General features: G+C 51.5%; 1 protein-coding gene across 3 annotated transcripts in view; it reads right to left on the bottom strand.

The window, feature by feature from the left end:
* The window catches only part of prkd2 (protein kinase D2), a 116214-nt gene that overhangs the window by 25183 nt on the left and 68070 nt on the right, over positions 1-22961 (bottom strand). For all 3 annotated transcript variants that reach the window (XM_072490109.1, XM_072490111.1, XM_072490112.1), the window contains exons 3-8: positions 16149-16280; positions 6988-7148; positions 5155-5362; positions 4180-4257; positions 3136-3307; positions 1171-1294 (exon numbers count right to left, since the gene is read on the bottom strand). In XM_072490109.1, coding sequence (XP_072346210.1) covers positions 1171-1294; positions 3136-3307; positions 4180-4257; positions 5155-5362; positions 6988-7148; positions 16149-16280 — 875 coding nt within the window. The remainder of the gene's footprint in view (positions 1-1170; positions 1295-3135; positions 3308-4179; positions 4258-5154; positions 5363-6987; positions 7149-16148; positions 16281-22961) is intronic.

Consider the following 22961-nt stretch of genomic DNA (forward strand, 5'->3'; position numbering starts at 1 on the left):
TTTGTCGGTATGAACCTTTTCTGAACACTGTGAAAGATCGCTCAGAAGGTTCTCCACTGTTCCTCAACTGCTTCACCATGAAGTCTTTGCTCCCAGTCTACCTTAGCTAGTTCTTCTCTCATCCCATTGTAATCGCCTTTGTTTAAGCACAAAACACTAGTGTTTGATTTTACCTTGTCATCCTCCAATTGTATTTTAAATTCCACCATATAGTGGTCGCTCCTTCCAAGAGGATCCCGAACTATGAGATCATTAATCAATCCTGCCTCATTACACAGGACCAGATCTAGGACCGCTTGTTCCCTTGTAGGTTCCATTACATACTGTGCCAGGAAATTATCCCGGACACATTCTATAAACGCCTCCTCAAGGCTGCCTTTACCAACCTGGTTAAACCAATCGACATGCAGATTAAAATCTCCCATGATAACCGCTGTACCATTTCTACATGCATCCGTTATTTCTTTGCTTATTGCCTGCCCTACCACCCTGTTACTATTTGGTGGCCTATAGACTACTCCTATCAGTGACCTTTTCGCCTTACTATTCCTGATTTCCACCCAAATTGATTCAACCTTGTCCTCCATAGCACCAATATCATCCTTTACTATTGCCCGGATGCCATCCTTAAACAACAAAGCTACACCACCGCCCTTTCGTATAGTTTGATACCCTTGGATATTTAACTCCCAGTCGTGACCATCTTTTAACCATGTTTCAGTAATGGCACTAAGTCATAGTCATTCACGATGATTTGCACCATCAACTCATTCACCTTATTCCGTATACTACAAGCATTCAGGTAAAGTACACTTATGCTGGTTTTTATGTCTTTGTTATGAATCCTAACACCTTGATCAGTAACTTTTTGCAAATTATTTTTCCTCTTACCCTTTCTCCTAATTTTCCTTGTCTTTGAACCCATATCTCTACATAATAACCTGTCCCGTAACCTGCTGCCTTGATCTCCATTAACCATTATACTGTCCATAGCTTTACACTTCCCTTCCCCCCAACTTGCTAGTTTAAAGTCCTTGTGACCAACCTATTTATCCTATTCGCTAGAACACTTGACGGGAAGGTCCGATTCTAGGGCCAGGTCAGAGGGAGTGAGATCAAATCCTCAAAACGACGGAAGGTGGGAACAGGGAAAGGGATTAGTTTCTTTACCAGAGTGTCCCGGTTGCTATAGTGAACTACCCAGCCCTCCTTCAGAGTCGTGCTCAGTTTCCGTTTGGTCTGCTTCACAGATTGTACCACACGCATCAGCGGGATGTTATTGGCTATGGGGTCACTGTCGGAGAACACAACAACAAACACAACAATGAACACAAGCGATTTTAAATTCCTTCCAACGCCCAAACAGAAAAAGCCGGCAGCACTAATTAAAAACAAACTAGGCGTGGACCGTTCTGTTAAGACCACACTGGGTTGTCCACCTCATGTAGCCCGGAGACCATCTTCTCATGCGGGGAATGTTTTACGACGGTCTGGCTCACGAGGCCGGTTTGGAAGGCAATTAAGAGACAGTTACCGTGTGTGGGACTGGAGTCACATGGAGATCAGAATTTTACAACATTTATTCAGAGGATATGGGCATCGCTGGCCGGGCCCAGCATTTGTTGCCCATCCCCAAATTGCCCTCGAGAAGGCCTTCTTGAACTCTGCAGTCAGTGTGGTGTAGGTACATCCACAGTGCTGTGAGAGAGGGAGTTCCAGAATTTTGACCCAGCGACAGTGAAGGAACGGCCGATATATTTCCAAGTCGGGGCGGTGAGTGACTAGGAGGGGAACCTCCAGATGGTGGTGTTCCCCATCTGTCTGCTGCCCCTTGTCCTTCTAGATGCTCACTGTTGTGGGTTTAGAAGGTTCTACCTAAGGAGCCTTGGTGAGTTCCTGCAGTGCATCTTGTAGAACAGCTGCCACTGTGCGTCGCTGGTAGAGGGCGTCATTGGTTGTGGAAAGGGTGCCAATCAAGCAGAGCTGCTTTGTCCTGGATTGTGTTGAGCTTCTCAAGTGTTGTTGGAGCTGCACTCACTCACCCAGGCAAGTGGAGAGTCCATCACACTCCTGACTTACGTCTTGTAGATGGTGGACAGGCTTTGGGGAGTCAGGAGGTGAGTTACTCTCCGGAGGATTCCCAGCCTCTGACCTGCTTTGGTAGCCACAGTATTTATATGGCTGGGTCCAGTTCAGCTTCTGGTCAATGGCAATCCCCAGGATGCAGCAATCCAATCGCTCTCACAGCCTTTCCTCCATTGCCAATCCATAGATTTTACCACAGGTTTATTGAACGCACTTTCCCACAAGTGGGGTTCAACTCTCGCACTCCTGGGTCACTGGGCCAAGCCGTACAATCCTACAATTGCCATCCTCCAGCTGGGACTCCGTGGGCTGCACTCTTTCCCCCGAATCAGATGGTTCAACTCCCACTTCAGGGCTTGAGCACAACCGTCGCGGCTAATATTCCAGTGCAGCGCCGAGGGAGTGCTGCAGCGCCGAGGGAGTGCTGCAGCGCCGAAGGAGACATTAGACAGGGTAGATTCAGAAAGAATGTTCCCGACGATGGGGGAGTCCAGAACCAGGGGTCATAGTTTGAGGATAAGGGGGTAAACCTTTTAGGACTGAGGTGAGGAGAAATTTCTTCACCAGAGTGGTGAATCTGTGGAATTCGCTAACACAGAAAGTAGTGATTTCAAGAAGGAATTGGATATAGGTCTTGGGGCTAAAGGGGTCAAGGGATATGGGGGCGGAAGGCAGAAACAGGGAACTGAACTTGATGATCAGCCATGATCATAATGAATGCTCGAAGGGCCGAATGGCCTCCTCCTGCTTCTATTTTTTTATGTATTAAACCCAGGCCCTCTTTGTCCACTTGGTGGAAAGCACTACAGTGAGCTCTCCCCGGTGTCCTGGCCAGTAGTGATCCCTCAACTAACATTTTTAAAAACCAAATGACCTGATCATTATCACATTGTGGGAGCTTGCTGTGCGCAAATTGGCTTTCTGCACTGCCGACATTACAACAGTGACCACATTTCAAAATGCTGTACAGCATTTGGGACATTGGCAACCGGAACTACACAAATGCAATCCTCCTCTATTCACGCCCCCCCCCCCCCTCGGCTGGGTTACCTCATCATTCTGTTGGGACTGTCGTCGTCCCCGGGGAAACCATTCTCTGAGCCGGCGCCGGCATTGGTGGACGAATCTTCAAAGTCTTCCGTCGTCAGCGTCTTGTCCCCGTCTCCGAAGTCGCTCACATCCTCCATGTTTACGTCCACGTCGAAACTCGGACTCATCAAATCTGCAAAGGGACGGAGGTTCAAACTCCACAGATCTCCAAAACCAGGCCAACAACGTGGAGGAAAGCAAAACAACGTGTACAGTAGCCCCACGAGAAAGAATGACTATCTCAATCTGAGCCTCTTACGAGGTGATGCCCTGATACAGGCCTTCAAGGTTCTGAAGGGAGTCGATAGGACAAGACAGAGATAATTCCATACGTTTTCCTTTCTTCATTCATGGGAGGTGAGCCATTTGTTGCCCGTCCCTAACTGCCCTTGAACTGGAGGGGCAATTTCAGAGGGGCAGTTACGAGTCGACCACATTTGCTGTGGGTCTGGAGTCACGTGTAGGCCAGGCTGGGCAAGGGCGGCAGATTTCCTCCCCTAAAAGGGGGCATCAGTGAACCAGATGGGTTTTTAAAACGACGCTCGGCAATGGTTTCGCGATCATCGCTAAACTTTTAACAACTTTGTAGAATTCAAGTTTCACCAGCTGCCGAGGCGGGATTCGAACCCAGGTCCTCAAGAGGATTAACCTGCTGCCCCAGGAAGAGCGGCAAGTTGCCTCACCCAGCAGTTACCCCCTCAACCAACATCACCAGACTTTTCTGCATTAATATAGCGCCTTTCATGACCACTGGACAGCTCAAAGCATTCGACACTACAAAGGGTCCCTCATTGGCTGGAATGTAGGGAAATGTGCCAGCCAAAGAGAAAATGCTGGAAAATCTCAGCAGGTCTGGCAGCATCTGTAGGGAGAGAAGAGAGCTAAAAAATAAATTGTTGTTTGTAAGAGCTTGCGGTGCACATAATGGCTGTCACAAATGCCAGCCTCGCCAACAATGCTCCTGGCCCGCGAATGAATTAAAACGGGAAAACGGTTGCTCCTCACCTCCATTGAGGACGGATTCCCCCAAGCAGTCATTGGGCACTTTCTCAAGGCATCGTTTGTGGCAGTTGAACTTGCAGTCTGAGGAGCAAAATGGGGAGGAATAAACACACCCAGTCAGAGAATCCCCGAGGGCAGCATGGTGGCGCAGTGGCTAGCACGGTTGCCGCACGGCGCCGAGGTCCCAGCTTCGATCCCGGCCCTGGGTCACTGTCCGCGTGGAGTTTGCACATTCTCCCCGTGTCTGCGTGGGTTTCGCCCCCACAGCCCAAAGATGTGCAGGGTAGGTGGATTCGCTAGGCTAAATTGCCCCTCAATTGGACAAAATAAATTGGATACTCTAAAAAAAATTTAAACGATCATAGAACCCCTACTGTGCAGAGCGATGCCCTTTGGCCCATTGCACCGACATTCTGAAGAGCACTCGACCCAGGTCCACTTCCCTCCACCCCACCCTGTCCCCGTACCTAACTTGCCCATCCCTGGACACTAAGGGGCAATTTCATCATGACCAATCCACGTAGCCTGCACATCTTTGGACTGTGGGAGGAAACCGGAGCACCCGGAGGGAACCCACGCACACACGGGGAGGATGTGCAGACTCCGCACAGACAGTGACCCAAGCCGGAATCGAACCCGGGACCCTGGAGCTGGGAGGCAGCAGTGCTAACCGCCGTGCCGCCCAAGTGCACAGTGTTATATCACAGCCCAGCAAAGAGACGGTATTTATATTGCATTACAGAAACACAAGCTCTCCTAAGTTTGGATGGTGTCCGCCTTCTGACGCACCAAGGATTTGGCTTTTTCCCCCCCGCTCGTCCTACAGCAATGCGCCTCCTTCCCAAGTCTTTCCTCCCCACCTGCCACTTCTTCCGAGTTCTTCTCCCCCCCACCCCCCACTCCTCAGTTACACCGTGATGAGACACAGGAGGTCAAACCCTAAACCCGAATCGACCGATTTGTGACTCGCACACTGACCTTTGCACTGTAGCCCCTGCCGAAATAGCCCCTTCAGCAGCTTTTTGCAGTGTTGGCAGACGGTGGGCCGGGTGTACGAGTGCACGGCGAACGTGTGAGGGACCTTGACCTTCGACAGGAAGATCTTGTCGAGCTCGATGGGCCGGCCGATGTACGTGCCCAAGTTCAAACGCTTCTCTTTCAGTGACAAGGCTTCTGCCAAGATCTTCTGTACTTCGAAAGAAGCAGAAGGGGTGGGGGAAGAGAAGGGGACAACGAGGGAGAGAACGATTAAGAGGAGGGGAAAAGAAAATCAACGATCTAACAGTCATCTTGAAACCGTGGCCAAGGAAGTTCTCCTGGTGTCTTGGCCAACATTCGCTCCCTTAACAACATCCAAAGCACCACTAACTGATCCATTTGCCTCAAGTTATTTGACAGGCCAAAGTGTGTGCAAACTAACTGACACTTTCCCCGTGCAACCCTCAAAGATAAACCATCTGTCGTGCCACACTTTGCGACATTCCATGTGCTAAATCACTGCTCTAGTCGAATAACTCATGCAAAGTGATAGGCCAGCCAGGCACTCCAATGCTTGTAGGGAGCCAGTGTCTTAAAAGGGGAGGAATCAGATCATCTGGACATTGCTACCGTGGGATCCTGCTGTGTACACTGACACAACATCATCAGTCTTCAAAATGAGTTGGTTGTAGGAATCGTTTTAGAGAATCGTGTGTCTTCAATGTTAACTGCAGACAAATGGCATCATTTGCTAGCCCCAAAAGAGTTCTTTCATTTTCACATCAATCTTAATATCTTCTCTCAAAAGGGTGTGTCAGCGTAGTAATGAGTTGTGCTAATCACAGATGCCCCTCTAACTGGAGTCAACAGCTTTGTGTTGAGTGAGGGATGGGGTATATCCTGAATCAATGCTACCCATTGCAATCGGCATTGGATAACGGCAGCCCGCTAAAACCCAACCGGAATCATCTCCCTCCGTTCCCAGAGTGAGAGTTACTGTCCAGAATGCAATTGCCTCTCTCCCCCTCCTGCACCTCAGCAAGCAAGATCCTTCACATTACATCAACACTGGCCATCCATCGCTCCCTTCACCCACCTGCATCTCCCCAAAGCGTTCTGCTTTCCTGTCTCTCTTCCTTCCTTCAAAATTCTCTCTCTCTCGCAACAGGGGTAGGGGAGGGGAAGGAATCAGATATTTACGAGGAGCTGAAGGATTGGGAGGGAGCCCCGATAGGGGTAGTGAAACGCAATTGGGAGGAAGAGTTGGGTGGGGAGTTGGAGGCTGTGGGAGGAGACCCTGAGGAGGGTGAACGCATCCTCGCCGTATGCTAGGCTTAGCCATATCCAGTTCAAGGTGGTTCACAGGGCACGTATTGATGGTAGCCAGGATGAGCATGTTTTCTTGAAGGGGTGGAGGATAGGTGTGGGCGGTGCACAGGTGGGCCGGCCGGTCATGTCCACATGTTCGGAGTCTGTCCGAAGCTTGGGGGGATTCTGGCAGGGCTTTGCAGACATCATGTCGGGGGTCCAGAAGGTGAAGGTGGGCCCGAGTTCAGAAGTAGCGATCTTCGGAGTGTCAGAAGACCCGGGGGTGAGAGAGGCCGATGTCTCGGGGGGACACACACACACACACACTTATTAACCATCAGTGACAGGTAGCAACAGATCAGATAAACCAGAATCCCTCAGCACGTGGCTCCCTGGAATATTCTTGGGGATCCTGGTTTGAAAGTTTGGAGTTTAAATCAAGTGGTTCTAGGCTTGATGGAGCGAGACGCACATTAAACAGAAACACGGTCGATATAATTGAATTAATAAAAGTCAGGAACTTACCATCGGACTGTCACTAGGCGATGCTGGCAAATATTCCGTGGCCGATAGTCGTGAGGTGATGGAACCGGTGAGCGAGCTGTTGGACAGTCTTCTTTTCCTGGCACCAGTGCAGTTATTGGGGATGCTGAATGCGCATCTCTTGTGGTAGTTCAATCCACACCCTGGATCCAAACATCAAACAAAGATTGCATATTACACAAGGGGCGAGATTCATCCTCAAGGTCGCCACGGGCGAGACGCAGACAATGGAAACGTCCATTGGCCGGAGAACCCTGCCCAAGGTTTCCAAGTCAACGCCCGACTCCCCCAGTAGCCCCCTGGTGAACGGACACGTACACTGTCGTGTTAATCAACCTGGGGTAACGCGGACTGCAACTGGATGCAGTTGTACTTGAAAGTAGACTCCAAACTTTGATGTTGGTTCAATACGCTTTATTGAACTTGTTACGCAGTGCACACAGTTCGCTGTGGGTTGACACTCTACTAATCGAAGCGTGCTTACTATAACTAACTAGACCAGACTAGCTCTGAGCCACGTGTAGAAGGTGCTAACTGATATATACACCCTGATTGTCACTACAGTTGTCACCAGTGGAAAGAGGCAGAGTGTTGATGCCTCGTGTGTTTTATAGTGCGAGATCACCTTCTAGTGTTCTGCCTGGTGATTGGTTGTGTTCTGTCCTGTGTGTTGATTGGCTGTACTGGGTGTCTGTCACTGCCTGTATCTCATTATGTGCATGAGTGCATATCATGACATACACCTACAACCACTCAGATTTATATAGCACCCTCAGCGTAACGGGACATCCCCAGGGTGCCTCGCTGCAGCACAACGAGACTAAATTGGACAAAGCCACATGAGGAGGTTTGGGTCAGATGGTCAAAGGCTCGGAAAAAGAGGTTGGAGTATCATTAAGGAAGTAAAGTGAAATGGAGGGGGGGAGGATAAGAGAGGTTCAGGGAGCGAATTCCAGAGCTTTGGCGCAGGCAGCTCCAGACGCAGTGACTACTGGCGGAGCGATTAAACAAGGCGTGGATGCTAAAGAGGCGAGAATCAGAGGAGTGCGGGGATCTCGGAGGGCTGTGGGGCTGGGAGATATCACAGAGGTAGGGAGGGCTGACGCCACGGATGGATTTGAAAACAAGGACGAGAATCATTATTTTTTTGTTAAATCAAGGCGTTGCTTGACCACAGATCAATGTCAGTGAGTGGGCAGAGGAGTGTATTATTGATGGACTTGTATCAAGATCCTCAGAAACGTACAATATATTAATGCCTGTTCCAGATCTGCCCAATTCCCACCTTTGGGTGAGTATTTCAGCTGTCTCGGCCACCAGCTCTTGAATCCCCCTCGCAAAAGCTGCCCCCCTTCTTCTCCACATTCTTGGAAAACTATCTTGTCACAGAATCTTCAGGTACAGGAGACCATTCAGCCCATTGTGCCTCTGCCAGTTTGCCTTATTAAAGTGTCATGTGGGAGCACCTTTAAGATATGGGTGTTTAAGAAATGTACCTTTAAGAAATGGGTGTTTAAGAAATGCACCTTTAAGAAATAGGTGTTTATCAGTGATGTCAGAGTGTGGGTGGAGCTGGGCTGTCTGTCAGCTTTTTACTTTCGTTTTAGGCTGTTTGCTGCAGGGTGTGTTTTAGTTTTGTTTTCAGTGTTGGAGCTGAAGCCAGACAAAGCAGGTGTACTGCTGTTCTCTCTGCCATCAAAAGACTATCTCTTGATCATTTGGTGAATTCAGAATTATAAATGTTTTCAGTAGTGACTTTAACCTGATGTGCTTCTGATAAAGGTTTTATTTTTAAGTCGTATGAATGTTAAAAAGGAAAGCTTAAAGGTTTACTTAGTGTTATATTCTTTGGGGGTTGTATTTGAATTAATGGTTGCTAAGATGTGCGCTGTATGTTTTAAAAAGGTTAACTTGAGTTCATAGAATAAACATTGTTTTGCTTTAAAAAATACTTTTCCCACATGACTGGGGCAAGGCTGAGTCGATTTTTTGGAGTAGAGGACAGGTGTGTGAGGTGTTCAGGGAGCCCAGCAAATCACGCCCACATGTTCTGGGCGTGCCCAGAGCTGGATGGATTCTGGAGGGGCATTGCGAGGACGGTGTCTAAGGTGGTAAACATCCGGGTTAAGTATAGTTGGGGGCTCGCACTATTTGGGGTATCGAACGAGCCAGGAGTGCAGGAGGCGAAAGAGGCCGGTATTTTGGCCTTTGCGTCCCTGGTAGCCCGGCGGAGGAATCTGCTACAGTGGAAGGATGCGGGGTTGGCAAAAAAGGTTTTACCCGCCTTCCCTTCTTTATCCCAGCTCACAGAGGGCTGAACAGCAGATGGACTATCTGAAGAGAGAAAAAGTTGTTTTTTAAAAATTTGAATAAAAATATTTTAAAAAACAACTTTTCCATTTCTGCTGTACCACACCTGTAGAGTGGGCCGCGCGCTCCCCATACCACAATCTATTAAACGTTGTGGGTCAGGTGAACTCCATGATACACTTTGGGGTTCTCTAAGCCCTGGCCCCTGACAAAATGCCAATGATGGTTACTGGCTGAACTTCCAAAAGGGTACAAATGGCCACAGCTGGAATAGTTGGGAATTGGGGGGAAAATCACAAGAAAGTTGTGTCATTACTGAGTTGAGAGCAGAATAAACTTGAAGGTAAGAGCTGCTGTATTATTCCTCCATCATTTTTTTTAAATTAAGGGGCTATTTAGCGTGGCCAGTCCACCTACCCTGCACATCTTTTTGGGTTGTGGGGGTGAGGCCTGCGCAGACACGGGGAGAATGTGCAAACGCCACATGGGCAGTGAGCCAGGGCTGGGATCGAACCCATGCCCTCGGCGCCGTGAGGCAGCAGTGCTAAATGCTGCGCTGCTGTGCCGGCCCCCTTCATGCCTCCATCATATACTAGCCTTTGGTGTAGATAATCGGGATGGACTGGACTACTCCACAGAGTGCCGGCATGGACTTGATGGGCCGAATGGCCATAAATGACTCAATGACACAGAGATGAATCACACCTTCTTCAAGGTGGGACGCCCACCCCAAGAGGGAGCAAAGGCTTCTTCTTAGCATCTAGTCCAGATGGTGCATCTGACAGTGCAGCACCCCTCAGTACTGACGGTGGGAGGGTCAGATTGGATTTTGCATAGGAGCCTCTGGAGCGGGATTAGAACCTACAACCTACGGATCGAAATAAAAGGAGGCCTTCGCTGACGTCCATAGCTTTGCAGAGTTGGCTGCAGAACAGATGTGGAGCCCGAGCTTTAGGAACCTGGGATTGGGAGTACAGGCCACACACACAGTACAAGAGGCAGACACGGAGAGTTTGGAACCTCTCGGAGCTGTGACACAGCCATTAAATGCGAGTGCTTCGCAGGGTCAAACGTAGCCCCCCCCCTCGTTACAGCGCAGGAGGTGGCCATTCAGCCTGACATGCCCCTGCCCGCCTTCCGCAATGTTCTCTCTTCAGATAGTTCATTTGCTGTTCAGCCCTCTGCGAGCTGGGAAAAAGAAGGGAAGGCGGGTAAAACCTTTTTCGCCAACCCAGCTAGTAAATCGGAGCCCGGGGTGTGGTACCAAGGCGAGGCCGGGAGAATGAACCGCGCGCGCGCACAAAAAGAAAAAGGGGGCAAATCTTGCAGAAACAAGCGTTTGCAAGATCGGGCAAGGTAAGCCATCCGTCAAGAAATCAGGTCAGGTCACCCTGTTGTACCAAAGTCAGCCAACAGGTGGGGCCCAAAGCTCACCCGACACAACAAAGATCTCAAGTCGCGTGTGATGAGGGGTGAAGTGAGCGGTTTAGAGAGAGAAGAGAAAGAGAGAGAGAAGAGAAAGAGAGAAAGAGAGAAAGAGAGAAAGAGAGAAAGAGAGAGAAAGAGAGAAAGAAAGAGAGAGAAAGAGAGAGAAAGAGAAAAAGAAAGAGAGAAAAAGAGAGAGAGAGAGAGAGAGAGAGAGAGAGAGAGAGAGAGAGAGAGAGAGAGAGAGAGAGAGAGTAAAAAGGAGATATAGTGATATGGGGAAGGGGGGGCACATGGAGAAGAAGAGGGATGAGATAATCTCCGAAGTTCAATCAATCGTTGCTATCTGCAGGCTGATGCAGAGCTGTCCAGGCAGATGTCGGTCAGATAGGGATTCTAAATAAGATCATAACGATCATATCGTGGGCGGTTCTGGTCTCCTTATCTGAGGAAGGATGTTCTTGCTATGGAGGGAGTGCAGCGAAGGTTTACCAGACTGATTCCTGGGATGGTGGGACTGGCGTACGAGGGGAGACTGAGTCGGTTAGGATTGTATTCCCTGGAGTTCAGAGGAATGAGGGGGGATCTCATAGCAACCTATACAATTCTAACAGGACTGGACAGGGTAGACGCAGGAAGGATGTTCCCGCTGGTGGGGGCGTCCAGAACCAGGGGTCACAGTCTGAGGATACGGGATAAACCATTTAGGACAAAGAGGAGGGAAATTTCTTCACCCAGAGAGTGGTCGGCCTGTGGAATTCACTACCACAGGAAGTAGTTGAGGCCAAAACATTGCATGTTTTCAAGAAGCAGTTAGATATAGCACTTAGGGCGAAGGGGGTCAAAGGATATGATGTGTGGAGTTTGCACGTTCTCCCCGTGTCTGCGTGGGTTTCCTCCGGATGCTCCAGTTTCCTCCCACATTGGCCATGATAAATTGCCTTTAAGTGTCCCAAAAATGTTAGGTGGGGTTACTGGATTACGGCGATAGGGTGGAGGCGTGGGCTTAGGTAGGTGATGTGTTAGGCAGGTTGGTTCGATGTGGACTGCACTCGATGCAGGGAAGCTAGAAACAGACGTCTAACACTGGAGAAGATCCAACACTGTTTTATTCAACGATAGAACTGATAGACATATTCAGCTGTGGGTCGACACTATACTGAACTGACTGGAGACCTTGTACTAGCCTGACCAGACTTACCAGCTACCGCATGGTGTTTGCACTGTGCTAGCTCGTGGACTCTGACTGTCTCAGTGGCTGGGTCCCGAGAGAGCGGGAAACCTAGTGCCCTCTGGCTTTATAGTGGTAGTGTCCTGTCTGGTGATTGGCTGCACTGTGTTGTGTGCTTACTGGTCGTCCTGTGTGTCAATCACTGCCTGTCTGCATCTCATTATATACATGAGTGGATATTATGACAGTAGGGTGCTCTCTCCAAGGGCCAGTGCAGACTCGATGGGCCGAACGGCCTCCTTCTGCACTGTAAATTCCATCTTATCTATGATATGGGGGAAAGCGGGAACAGGCTGTTGAGTTGGATGATTAACCATGATCATAATGAATAGCACAGCGGGCCCGAAGGGCTAAATGGCCTCCTCCTGCTCCTAGAATAGGAATCATACAATCCCTAACCTTCAGGTGCAGAAGGAAGCCATTCGTCCCATCGAGTCTACACTGAAACCGCTGAAAGAGCACCCTATCTAGGCTCACTTCCCCGCCCTACCCCTGTAACCCCACCTAACCTTTGAACACCAAAGGGGCAATTTAGCACGGCCAATCCACCTAACCTGCACATCTTTGGACTGTGGGAGGAAACCGGAGCACCCGGAGGAAACCCACGCAGACACGGGTAGGACGTAATTCCCTCACGGGGGGGGGGGGGGGGGGGGGGGACATCTTCTCAGCATCCACCCTGTCGAGCCTCCTCAGAACCTGTAAACATTTCAATAAGATCCCCTCTCGTTCTGCTAAATTCCAACGCGTCTCAGCCCAACCTGCTCAAACCTTCCCTCATAAAGACAACCCTTTCAATCCAGGAATGAGCCCAGTGAACTGTCAACAAACTGCCTCAAATGCGAGCGAGTCCCTCCCGAGATAATCATCTGGAATAGAAAGACGCACGGGGAGGGGCCGGATTGAGAAGCTCACCAAAACACAAGAACATCCCTACGAGGGAAAACACAGAAAAAACCAACTTTACACTCGGGTGTCTGAGCCTTTTCTGGGTAACAGCTGACCAGCATTGGGTTGAGTACAAACAGGATGTGTGGAATGTCCCTGCCAAAGATATCGCACACGTGTGTACAGGGCCAGGCCCTTTACCGAGCAAAGAGGCTCAATTAAATCTCCCGGTTACAAATACGTTGGAACAGGGCTGGGGACAGATTAAAAATCAGACCAAATTCCTGCTTCGTATCACATCAGAAACTTGCTGCAAAGAAGAGCACGACAATGTAACGGAATCACCGGGACAATCAGCTTTAATCTCACAGAAAACTGGGACAGTGTAGAGGGAGCTATACTCTGTATCTAACCCCGTGCTGTACCTGCCCTGGGAGTGTTTGATGGGGACAGTGTAGAGGGAGCTTTACTCTGTATCTAACCCCGTGCTGTACCTGTCCTGGGAGTGTTTGATGGGGACAGTGTAGAGGGAGCTTTGTTCTGTATCTAACCCCGTGCTGTACCTGTCCTGGGAGTGTTTGATGGGGTCAGTGTAGAGGGAGCTTTACTCTGTATCTAACCCCGTGCTGTACCTGTCCTGGGTGTGTTTGATGGGGACTGTGTAGAGGGAGCTTTACTCTGTATCTAACCCCGTGCTGTCCCTGTCCTGGGAGTGTTTGATGGGGACAGTGTAGAGGGAGCTTTGTTCTGTATCTAACCCCGTGCTGTACCTGTCCTGGGAGTGTTTGATGGGGTCAGTGTAGAGGGAGCTTTACTCTGTATCTAACCCCGTGCTGTACCTGTCCTGGGTGCGTTTGATGGGGACTGTGTAGAGGGAGCTTTGCTCTGTATCTAACCCCGTGCTGTACCTGTCCTGGGAGTGTTTGACGGGGACAGTGTAGAGGGAGCTTTCCTCTGTATCTAACCCCGTGCTGTACCTGTCCTGAGAGTGTTTGATGGGGACAGTGTGGAGGAAGCTTTAATCTGTGTCTAACCCCGTGCTGTACCTGTCCTGGGAGTGTTTGATGGGGACACTGTAGAGGGAGCTTTACTCTGTATCTAACCCCGTGCTGTCCCTGTCCTGGGAGTGTTTGATGGGGACACTGTAGAGGGAGCTTTACTCTGTATCTAACCCCGTGCTGTCCCTGTCCTGGGAGTGTTTGGTGGGGACAGTGTAGAGGGAGCTTTACTCTGTATCTAACCCCGTGCTGTACCTGTCCTGGGAGTGTTTGATGGGGACAGTGTAGAGGGAGCTTTACTCTGTATCTAACCCTGTGCTGTACCTGTCCTGGAAGTGTTTGATGGGGACAGCGTAGAGGGAGCTTTACTCTGTATCTAACCCTGTGCTGTACCAGTCCTGGGAGTGTTTGATGGAGACAGTGTAGAGGGAGCTTTACGCTGTATCTAACCCCGTGCTGTACCAGTCCTGGGAGTGTTTGATGGAGACAGTGTAGAGGGAGCTTTACTCTGTATCTAACCCCGTGCTGTACCTGTCCTGGGAGTGTTTGATGGGGACAGTGTAGAGGGAGCTTTACTCTGTATCTAACCCTGTGCTGTACCTGTCCTGGAAGTGTTTGATGGGGACAGCGTAGAGGGAGCTTTACTCTGTATCTAACCCTGTGCTGTACCAGTCCTGGGAGTGTTTGATGGAGACAGTGTAGAGGGAGCTTTACGCTGTATCTAACCCCGTGCTGTACCAGTCCTGGGAGTGTTTGATGGAGACAGTGTAGAGGGAGCTTTACTCTGTATCTAACCCCGTGCTGTACCTGTCCTGGGAGTGTTTGATGGGGACAGTGTAGAGGGAGCTTTACTCTGTATCTAACCCCGTGCTGTACCTGTCCTGGGAGTGTTTGATGGGGACAGTGTAGAGGGAGCTCTATTTTGTCCAGCGCAAGTACAGCAAGGGCCAAATTCAATCCTCCTTATTGTGGTCGGGTGGTAGAGAAATGATATGGCTGCTCCAATCCCTCAAGTGCACATCCTGCGAAATGTGGGAAGGCCGGGAATTTTCTCGGTGTCTTGGATAACAATTTGTGCAGGAAGTTTCACCAGGTGAAGCAGCTGGAGCTCCCAGTTTGGGAACGTGAGTGGCTCCTGTGCACCCGTGAGGCAGAGTGCTTTGGGTGTTGCACATTTCTAGACCTTCTGCAGCTCAACAGCACGCAGCGAGAGAGGAAATGGGTTACCACCAGACAGCCAAAAAGGAACAGGCAGGTTGTGCAGAAGTCCCCCGAGTGCATCTCACTCTCCAACCAGTGTTCAGGTTTGAATACCAAAGAAACTCATGTATAATCTGGGGAGTACAGCCAGACACAGGTCAGAGCACTGCAGGGGGCTCAGCAGTACACGAGGTACCCGGAAACCTGGGAGAGCAATCCATAGAATCCGTCCAGTGCAGGAGGAGGCCATTCGGCCCAGCGGGTCTGCACCGACCCTACCGAGGGAACCCTACCTCGTCCCACTCCCCCTCCCCATCGCCGCAACCCCACCTAACCTGCACTTCCTTGGACTGTGGGAGGAAACCGGAGGGCCCCGGCGATAACCCACACAAACACGGGGGGGACGTGCAGACTCCGCAAGGACAGCGACCCGAGGCAGGAATTGAAGAGTGATGAGTTTGGGGAACAGCTAGGCATCTCCATGGCGACCTTATGGGCTGGAGCATTTGAGCTACGAAGAGAGGCTGGTTCGGCTGGAGTTGTTTGCCTCGGAGCGGACGGAAAGCTGAGGGAGGGCCTGATCGAGGTGTACAAAACAATGAGGGACACAGATAGGGAGGAACCTTTCCCCTTAGTATTCTGTTCAAAAATTGAAGGTAAGGGACGGGAGATTCAGAGGGGATGTGAGGGGGAACCTTTTTCCCCCCCGAGGGAGGTGGGAGTCTGGAACTCGCTGCCTGAAAGGGTGGTGGAGGCAGAGACCCTCACAACATTAAAGAAGCATTGCGATTAGCACTTGAAACAGCCCAGCGCACAAGCACCAAGTGCTGGGAAATGGGATTCGAATGGATAGGTGCGTGAGGGCCGGCACAGACTGGATGGGCTGAAGGGCCTCATTCTGTGCTGTACACACTCTATGACTCCAGTTAAAAACTGGGTGCGGGTTTGATGTCAGGTGAGAATTAATAATAATCTTCATTATTGTCACAAGTAGGCTCACAACAAAATTGCAACAAAGTTACTGTGAAGATCCCCTACTGACGGCCCGGGATTCATATGCAAAAATAATAGGAAACTCTATAATGTCTTACCATCACATTTCAGACCCTGTCGGACCAATCCAAACAACATCTCACCACAGTGGTCGCAGAAAGCTGGTGCGCGATACGAGTGCACATTCAGGGAATGTGGCCGAATCTGGAAGTCCTCAAATGTTGCTGCACCTGAATAAAAATGATTCATGTTAATTAATTGAGGCAGTGAGAGGCAGCTCCATAGTGCATCCTAGATCACTGAGGCAGTGCGGAGGCAGCTCCATAGTGCATCCTAGATCACTGAGGCAGTGCAGAGGCAGCTCCATAGTGCATCCTAGATCACTGAGACAGCGCAGAGACAGCTCCATAGTGCATCCTAGATCACTGAGGCAGCGCAGAGACAGCTCCATAGTGCATCCTAGATCACTGAGGCAGTGAGAGGCAGCTCCATAGTGCATCCTAGATCACTGAGACAGTGAGAGGCAGCTCCATAGCGCATCCTAGATCACTGAGGCAGCGCAGAGACAGCTCCATAGTGCATCCTAGATCACTGAGGCAGTGAGAGGCAGCTCCATAGTGCATCCTAGATCACTGAGACAGTGAGAGGCAGCTCCATAGCGCATCCTAGATCACTGAGGCAGTACAGAGGCAGCTCCATAGCGCATCCTAGATCACTGAGACAGTGAGAGGCAGCTCCATAGCGCATCCTAGATCACTGAGGCAGTGAGAGGCAGCTCCATAGTGCATCCTAGATCACTGAGGCAGTGCGGAGGCAGCTCCATAGTGCATCCTAGATCACTGAGGCAGTGCAGAGGCAGCTCCATAGTGCATCCTAGATCACTGAGACAGCGCAGAGACAGCTCCATAGTGCATCCTAGATCACTTAGGCAGTGAGAGGCAGCTCCATAGCGCATCCTAGATCACTGAGGCAGCGCAGAGACAGCTCCATAGTGCATCCTAGATCACTGAGGCAGTGAGAGGCAGCTCCATAGTGCATCCTAGATCACTGAGACAGTGAGAGGCAGCTCCATAGCGCATCCTAGATCACTGAGGCAGCGCAGAGACAGCTCCATAGTGCATCCTAGATCACTGAGGCAGTGAGAGGCAGCTCCATAGTGCATCCTAGATCACTGAGACAGTGAGAGGCAGCTCCATAGCGCATCCTAGATCACTGAGGCAGTGCAGAGGCAGCTCCATAGCGCATCCTAGATCACTGAGACAGTGAGAGGCAGCTCCATAGCGCATCCTAGATCACTGAGGCAGTGAGAGGCAGCTCCATAGCGCATCCTAGATCACTGAGGCAGTGAGAGACAGCTCCATAGCGCATCCTAGATCACTGAGACAGTGCAGAGACAGCTCCATAGCGCATCCTAGATCACTGAGGCAGTGCAGAGGCAGCTCCATAGCGCATCCTAGATCACTGAGACAGTGAGAGGCCGCTCCATAATGCATCCTAGATCACTGAGGCAGTGCAGAGACAGCTCCATAGTGCATCCTAGATCACTGAGGCAGTGCAGAGGCAGCTCCATAGCGCATCCTAGATCACTGAGGCAGCGCAGAGACAGCTCCATAGTGCATCCTAGATCACTGAGGCAGTGAGAGGCAGCTCCATAGTGCATCCTAGATCACTGAGACAGTGAGAGGCAGCTCCATAGCGCATCCTAGATCACTGAGGCAGTGCAGAGGCAGCTCCATAGTGCATCCTAGATCACTGAGACAGTGAGAGGCAGCTCCATAGCGCATCCTAGATCACTGAGGCAGTGCGGAGGCAGCTCCATAGTGCATCCTAGATCACTGAGACAGTGAGAGGCAGCTCCATAGTGCATCCTAGATCACTGAGACAGTGAGAGGCAGCTCCATAGTGCATCCTAGATCACTGAGGCAGTGAGAGGCAGCTCCATAGCGCAACCTAGATCACTGAGGCAGTGCAGAGGCAGCTCCATAGCGCATCCTAGATCACGGAGGCAGCGCAGAGACAGCTCCATAGTGCATCCTAGATCACTGAGGCAGTGAGAGGCAGCTCCATAGTGCATCCTAGATCACTGAGACAGTGAGAGGCAGCTCCATAGCGCATCCTAGATCACTGAGGCAGTGCAGAGGCAGCTCCATAGCGCATCCTAGATCACTGAGGCAGTGCAGAGACAGTTCCATAGTGCATCCTAGATCACTGAGACAGTGAGAGGCAGCTCCATAGTGCATCCTAGATCACTGAGACAGTGAGAGGCAGCTCCATAGCGCATCCTAGATCACTGAGGCAGTGCAGAGACAGTTCCATAGTGCATCCTAGATCACTGAGGCAGTGCAGAGGCAGCTCCATAGTGCATCCTAGATCACTGAGACAGTGCAGAGGCAGCTCCATAGCGCATCCTAGATCACTGAGGCAGCGCAGAGACAGCTCCATAGCGCATCCTAGATCACTGAGGCAGTGCAGAGGCAGCTCCATAGCGCATCCTAGATCACTGAGGCAGCTCCATAGCGCATCCTGGATCACTGAGGCTGTGCGGAGGCAGCTCCATAGTGCATCCTAGATCACTGAGGTAGTGCGGAGGCAGCTCCATAGTGCATCCTAGATCACTGAGGCAGTGCAGAGGCAGCTCCATAGTGCATCCTAGATCACTGAGACAGTGCAGAGGCAGCTCCATAGCGCATCCCAGATCACTGAGGCAGCGCAGAGGCAGCTCCATAGCGCATCCTAGATCACTGAGGCAGTGCAGAGGCAGCTCCATAGCGCATCCTAGATCACTGAGGCAGTGAGAGACAGCTCCATAGCGCATCCTAGATCACTGAGACAGTGCAGAGACAGCTCCATAGCGCATCCTAGATCACTGAGGCAGTGCAGAGGCAGCTCCATAGCGCATCCTAGATCATTGAGACAGTGAGAGGCCGCTCCATAATGCATCCTAGATCACTGAGGCAGTGCAGAGGCAGCTCCATAGTGCATCCTAGATCACTGAGGCAGTGCAGAGGCAGCTCCATAGCGCATCCTAGATCACTGAGGCAGCGCAGAGACAGCTCCATAGTGCATCCTAGATCACTGAGGCAGTGCAGAGGCAGCTCCATAGTGCATCCTAGATCACTGAGACAGTGCAGAGGCAGCTCCATAGCGCATCCTAGATCACTGAGGCAGCGCAGAGACAGCTCCATAGCGCATCCTAGATCACTGAGGCAGTGAGAGGCAGCTCCATAGCGCATCCTAGATCACTGAGACAGTGCAGAGGCAGCTCCATAGCGCATCCTAGATCACTGAGGCAGCGCAGAGACAGCTCCATAGTGCATCCTAGATCACTGAGGCAGTGCAGAGACAGTTCCATAGTGCATCCTAGATCACTGAGGCAGCGCAGAGACAGCTCCATAGCGCATCCTAGATCACTGAGGCAGTGAGAGGCAGCTCCATAGCGCATCCTAGATCACTGAGACAGTGCAGAGGCAGCTCCATAGCGCATCCTAGATCACTGAGGCAGCGCAGAGACAGCTCCATAGTGCATCCTAGATCACTGAGGCAGCGCAGAGGCATCTCAATAGCGCTTCCTAGATCACTGAGGCAGCGCAGAGGCAGCTCCATAGCACATCCTAGATCACGGAGGCAGTGCAGAGGCAGCTCCATAGCGCATCCTAGATCACTGAGGCAGTGAGAGACAGCTCCATAGCGCATCCTAGATCACTGAGGCAGTGCAGAGGCAGCTCCATAGCACATCCTAGATCACGGAGGCAGTGCAGAGGCAGCTCCATAGCGCATCCTAGATCACTGAGGCAGTGAGAGACAGCTCCATAGCGCATCCTAGATCACTGAGGCAGCGCAGAGACAGCTCCATAGCGCATCCTAGATCACTGAGGCAGTGCAGAGGCAGCTTCATAGCGCATCCTAGATCACTGAGGCAGTGAGAGGCAGCTCCATAGCGCATCCTAGATCACTGAGGCAGTGAGAGACAGCTCCATAGCGCATCCTAGATCACTGAGGCAGTGAGAGGCAGCTCCATAGCACATCCTAGATCACTGAGGCAGTGCAGAGGCAGCTCCATAGCGCATCCTAGATCACTGAGGCAGTGCAGAGGCAGCTCCATAGCGCATCCTAGATCACTGAGGCAGTGAGAGACAGCTCCATAGCGCATCCTAGATCACTGAGGCAGCGCAGAGGCAGCTCCATAGCGCATCCTAGATCACTGAGGCAGTGAGAGACAGCTCCATAGCGCATCCTAGATCACTGAGGCAGTGCAGAGGCAGCTCCATAGCGCATCCTAGATCACTGAAGCAGCACAGAGGCAGCTCCATAGCACATCCTAGATCACTGAGGCAGCGCAGAGGCAGCTCCATAGCGCATCCTAGATCACAGAGGCAGTGCGGAGGCAGCTCCATAGCGCATCCTAGATCACTGAGGCAGCGCAGAGGCAGCTCCATAGCGCATCCTAGATCACTGAGGCAGTGCAGAGGCAGCTCCATAGCGCATCCTAGATCACTGAGGCAGCTCCATAGCGCATCCTGGATCACTGAGGCTGTGCGGAGGCAGCTCCATAGTGCATCCTAGATCACTGAGGTAGTGCGGAGGCAGCTCCATAGTGCATCCTAGATCACTGAGGCAGTGCAGAGGCAGCTCCATAGTGCATCCTAGATCACTGAGACAGTGCAGAGGCAGCTCCATAGCGCATCCTAGATCACTGAGGCAGCGCAGAGACAGCTCCATAGCGCATCCTAGATCACTGAGACAGTGAGAGGCAGCTCCATAGCGCATCCTAGATCACTGAGGCAGTGAGAGGCAGCTCCATAGTGCATCCTAGATCACTGAGACTGTGAGAGGCAGCTCCATAGCGCATCCTAGATCACTGAGGCAGTGCAGAGGCAGCTCCATAGCGCATCCTAGATCACTGAGACAGTGAGAGGCAGCTCCATAGCGCATCCTAGATCACTGAGACAGTGAGAGGCAGCTCCATAGCGCATCCTAGATCACTGAGGCAGTGAGAGGCAGCTCCATAGCGCATCCTAGATCACTGAGGCAGTGAGAGACAGCTCCATAGCGCATCCTAGATCACTGAGACAGTGCAGAGACAGCTCCATAGCGCATCCTAGATCACTGAGGCAGTGCAGAGGCAGCTCCATAGCGCATCCTAGATCACTGAGACAGTGAGAGGCCGCTCCATAATGCATCCTAGATCACTGAGGCAGTGCAGAGGCAGCTCCATAGCGCATCCTAGATCACTGAGGCAGCGCAGAGACAGCTCCATAGTGCATCCTAGATCACTGAGGCAGTGAGAGGCAGCTCCATAGTGCATCCTAGATCACTGAGAGAGTGAGAGGCAGCTCCATAGCGCATCCTAGATCACTGAGGCAGTGCAGAGGCAGCTCCATAGCGCATCCTAGATCACTGAGGCAGTGCGGAGGCAGCTCCATAGTGCATCCTAGATCACTGAGACAGTGAGAGGCAGCTCCATAGTGCATCCTAGATCACTGAGACAGGGCAGAGGCAGCTCCATAGTGCATCCTAGATCACTGAGACAGTGAGAGGCAGCTCCATAGTGCATCCTAGATCACTGAGACAGTGCAGAGGCAGCTCCATAGTGCATCCTAGATCACTGAGGCAGTGAGAGGCAGCTCCATAGTGCATCCGAGATCACTGAGACAGTGAGAGGCAGCTCCATAGCGCATCCTAGATCACTGAGGCAGTGCAGAGGCAGCTCCATAGCGCATCCTAGATCACGGAGGCAGCGCAGAGACAGCTCCATAGTGCATCCTAGATCACTGAGGCAGTGAGAGGCAGCTCCATAGTGCATCCTAGATCACTGAGACAGTGAGAGGCAGCTCCATAGCGCATCCTAGATCACTGAGGCAGTGCAGAGGCAGCTCCATAGCACATCCTAGATCACTGAGGCAGTGCAGAGACAGTTCCATAGTGCATCCTAGATCACTGAGGCAGTGCAGAGGCAGCTCCATAGTGCATCCTAGATCACTGAGGCAGCGCAGAGACAGCTCCATTGTGCATCCTAGATCACTGAGGCAGCGCAGAGACAGCTCCATAGCGCATCCTAGATCACTGAGGCAGTGAGAGGCAGCTCCATAGCGCATCCTAGATCACTGAGACAGTGCAGAGGCAGCTCCATAGCGCATCCTAGATCACTGAGGCAGCGCAGAGACAGCTCCATAGTGCATCCTAGATCACTGAGGCAGCGCAGAGGCATCTCAATAGCGCTTCCTAGATCACTGAGGCAGCGCAGAGGCAGCTCCATAGCACATCCTAGATCACGGAGGCAGTGCAGAGGCAGCTCCATAGCGCATCCTAGATCACTGAGGCAGTGAGAGACAGCTCCATAGCGCATCCTAGATCACTGAGGCAGCACAGAGACAGCTCCATAGCGCATCCTAGATCACTGAGGCAGTGCAGAGGCAGCTCCATAGCGCATCCTAGATCACTGAGGCAGTGAGAGACAGCTCCATAGCGCATCCTAGATCACTGAGGCAGTGAGAGACAGCTCCATAGCGCATCCTAGATCACTGAAGCAGCGCAGAGGCAGCTCCATAGCACATCCTAGATCACTGAGGCAGCGCAGAGGCAGCTCCATAGCGCATCCTAGATCACTGAGGCAGTGAGAGACAGCTCCATAGCGCATCCTAGATCACTGAGGCAGTGCAGAGGCAGCTCCATAGCGCATCCTAGATCACTGAGGCAGTGAGAGACAGCTCCATAGCGCTTCCTAGATCACTGAGGCAGCGCAGAGGCAGCTCCATAGCGCATCCTAGATCACTGAGGCAGTGAGAGGCAGCTCCATAGTGCATCCTAGATCACTGAGACAGTGAGAGGCAGCTCCATAGCGCATCCTAGATCACTGAGGCAGTGCAGAGGCAGCTCCATAGCGCATCCTAGATCACTGAGACAGTGAGAGG

This window comes from Scyliorhinus torazame, chromosome 25, assembly GCF_047496885.1.
Source record: "Scyliorhinus torazame isolate Kashiwa2021f chromosome 25, sScyTor2.1, whole genome shotgun sequence".
Classification (NCBI taxonomy): domain Eukaryota; kingdom Metazoa; phylum Chordata; class Chondrichthyes; order Carcharhiniformes; family Scyliorhinidae; genus Scyliorhinus; species Scyliorhinus torazame.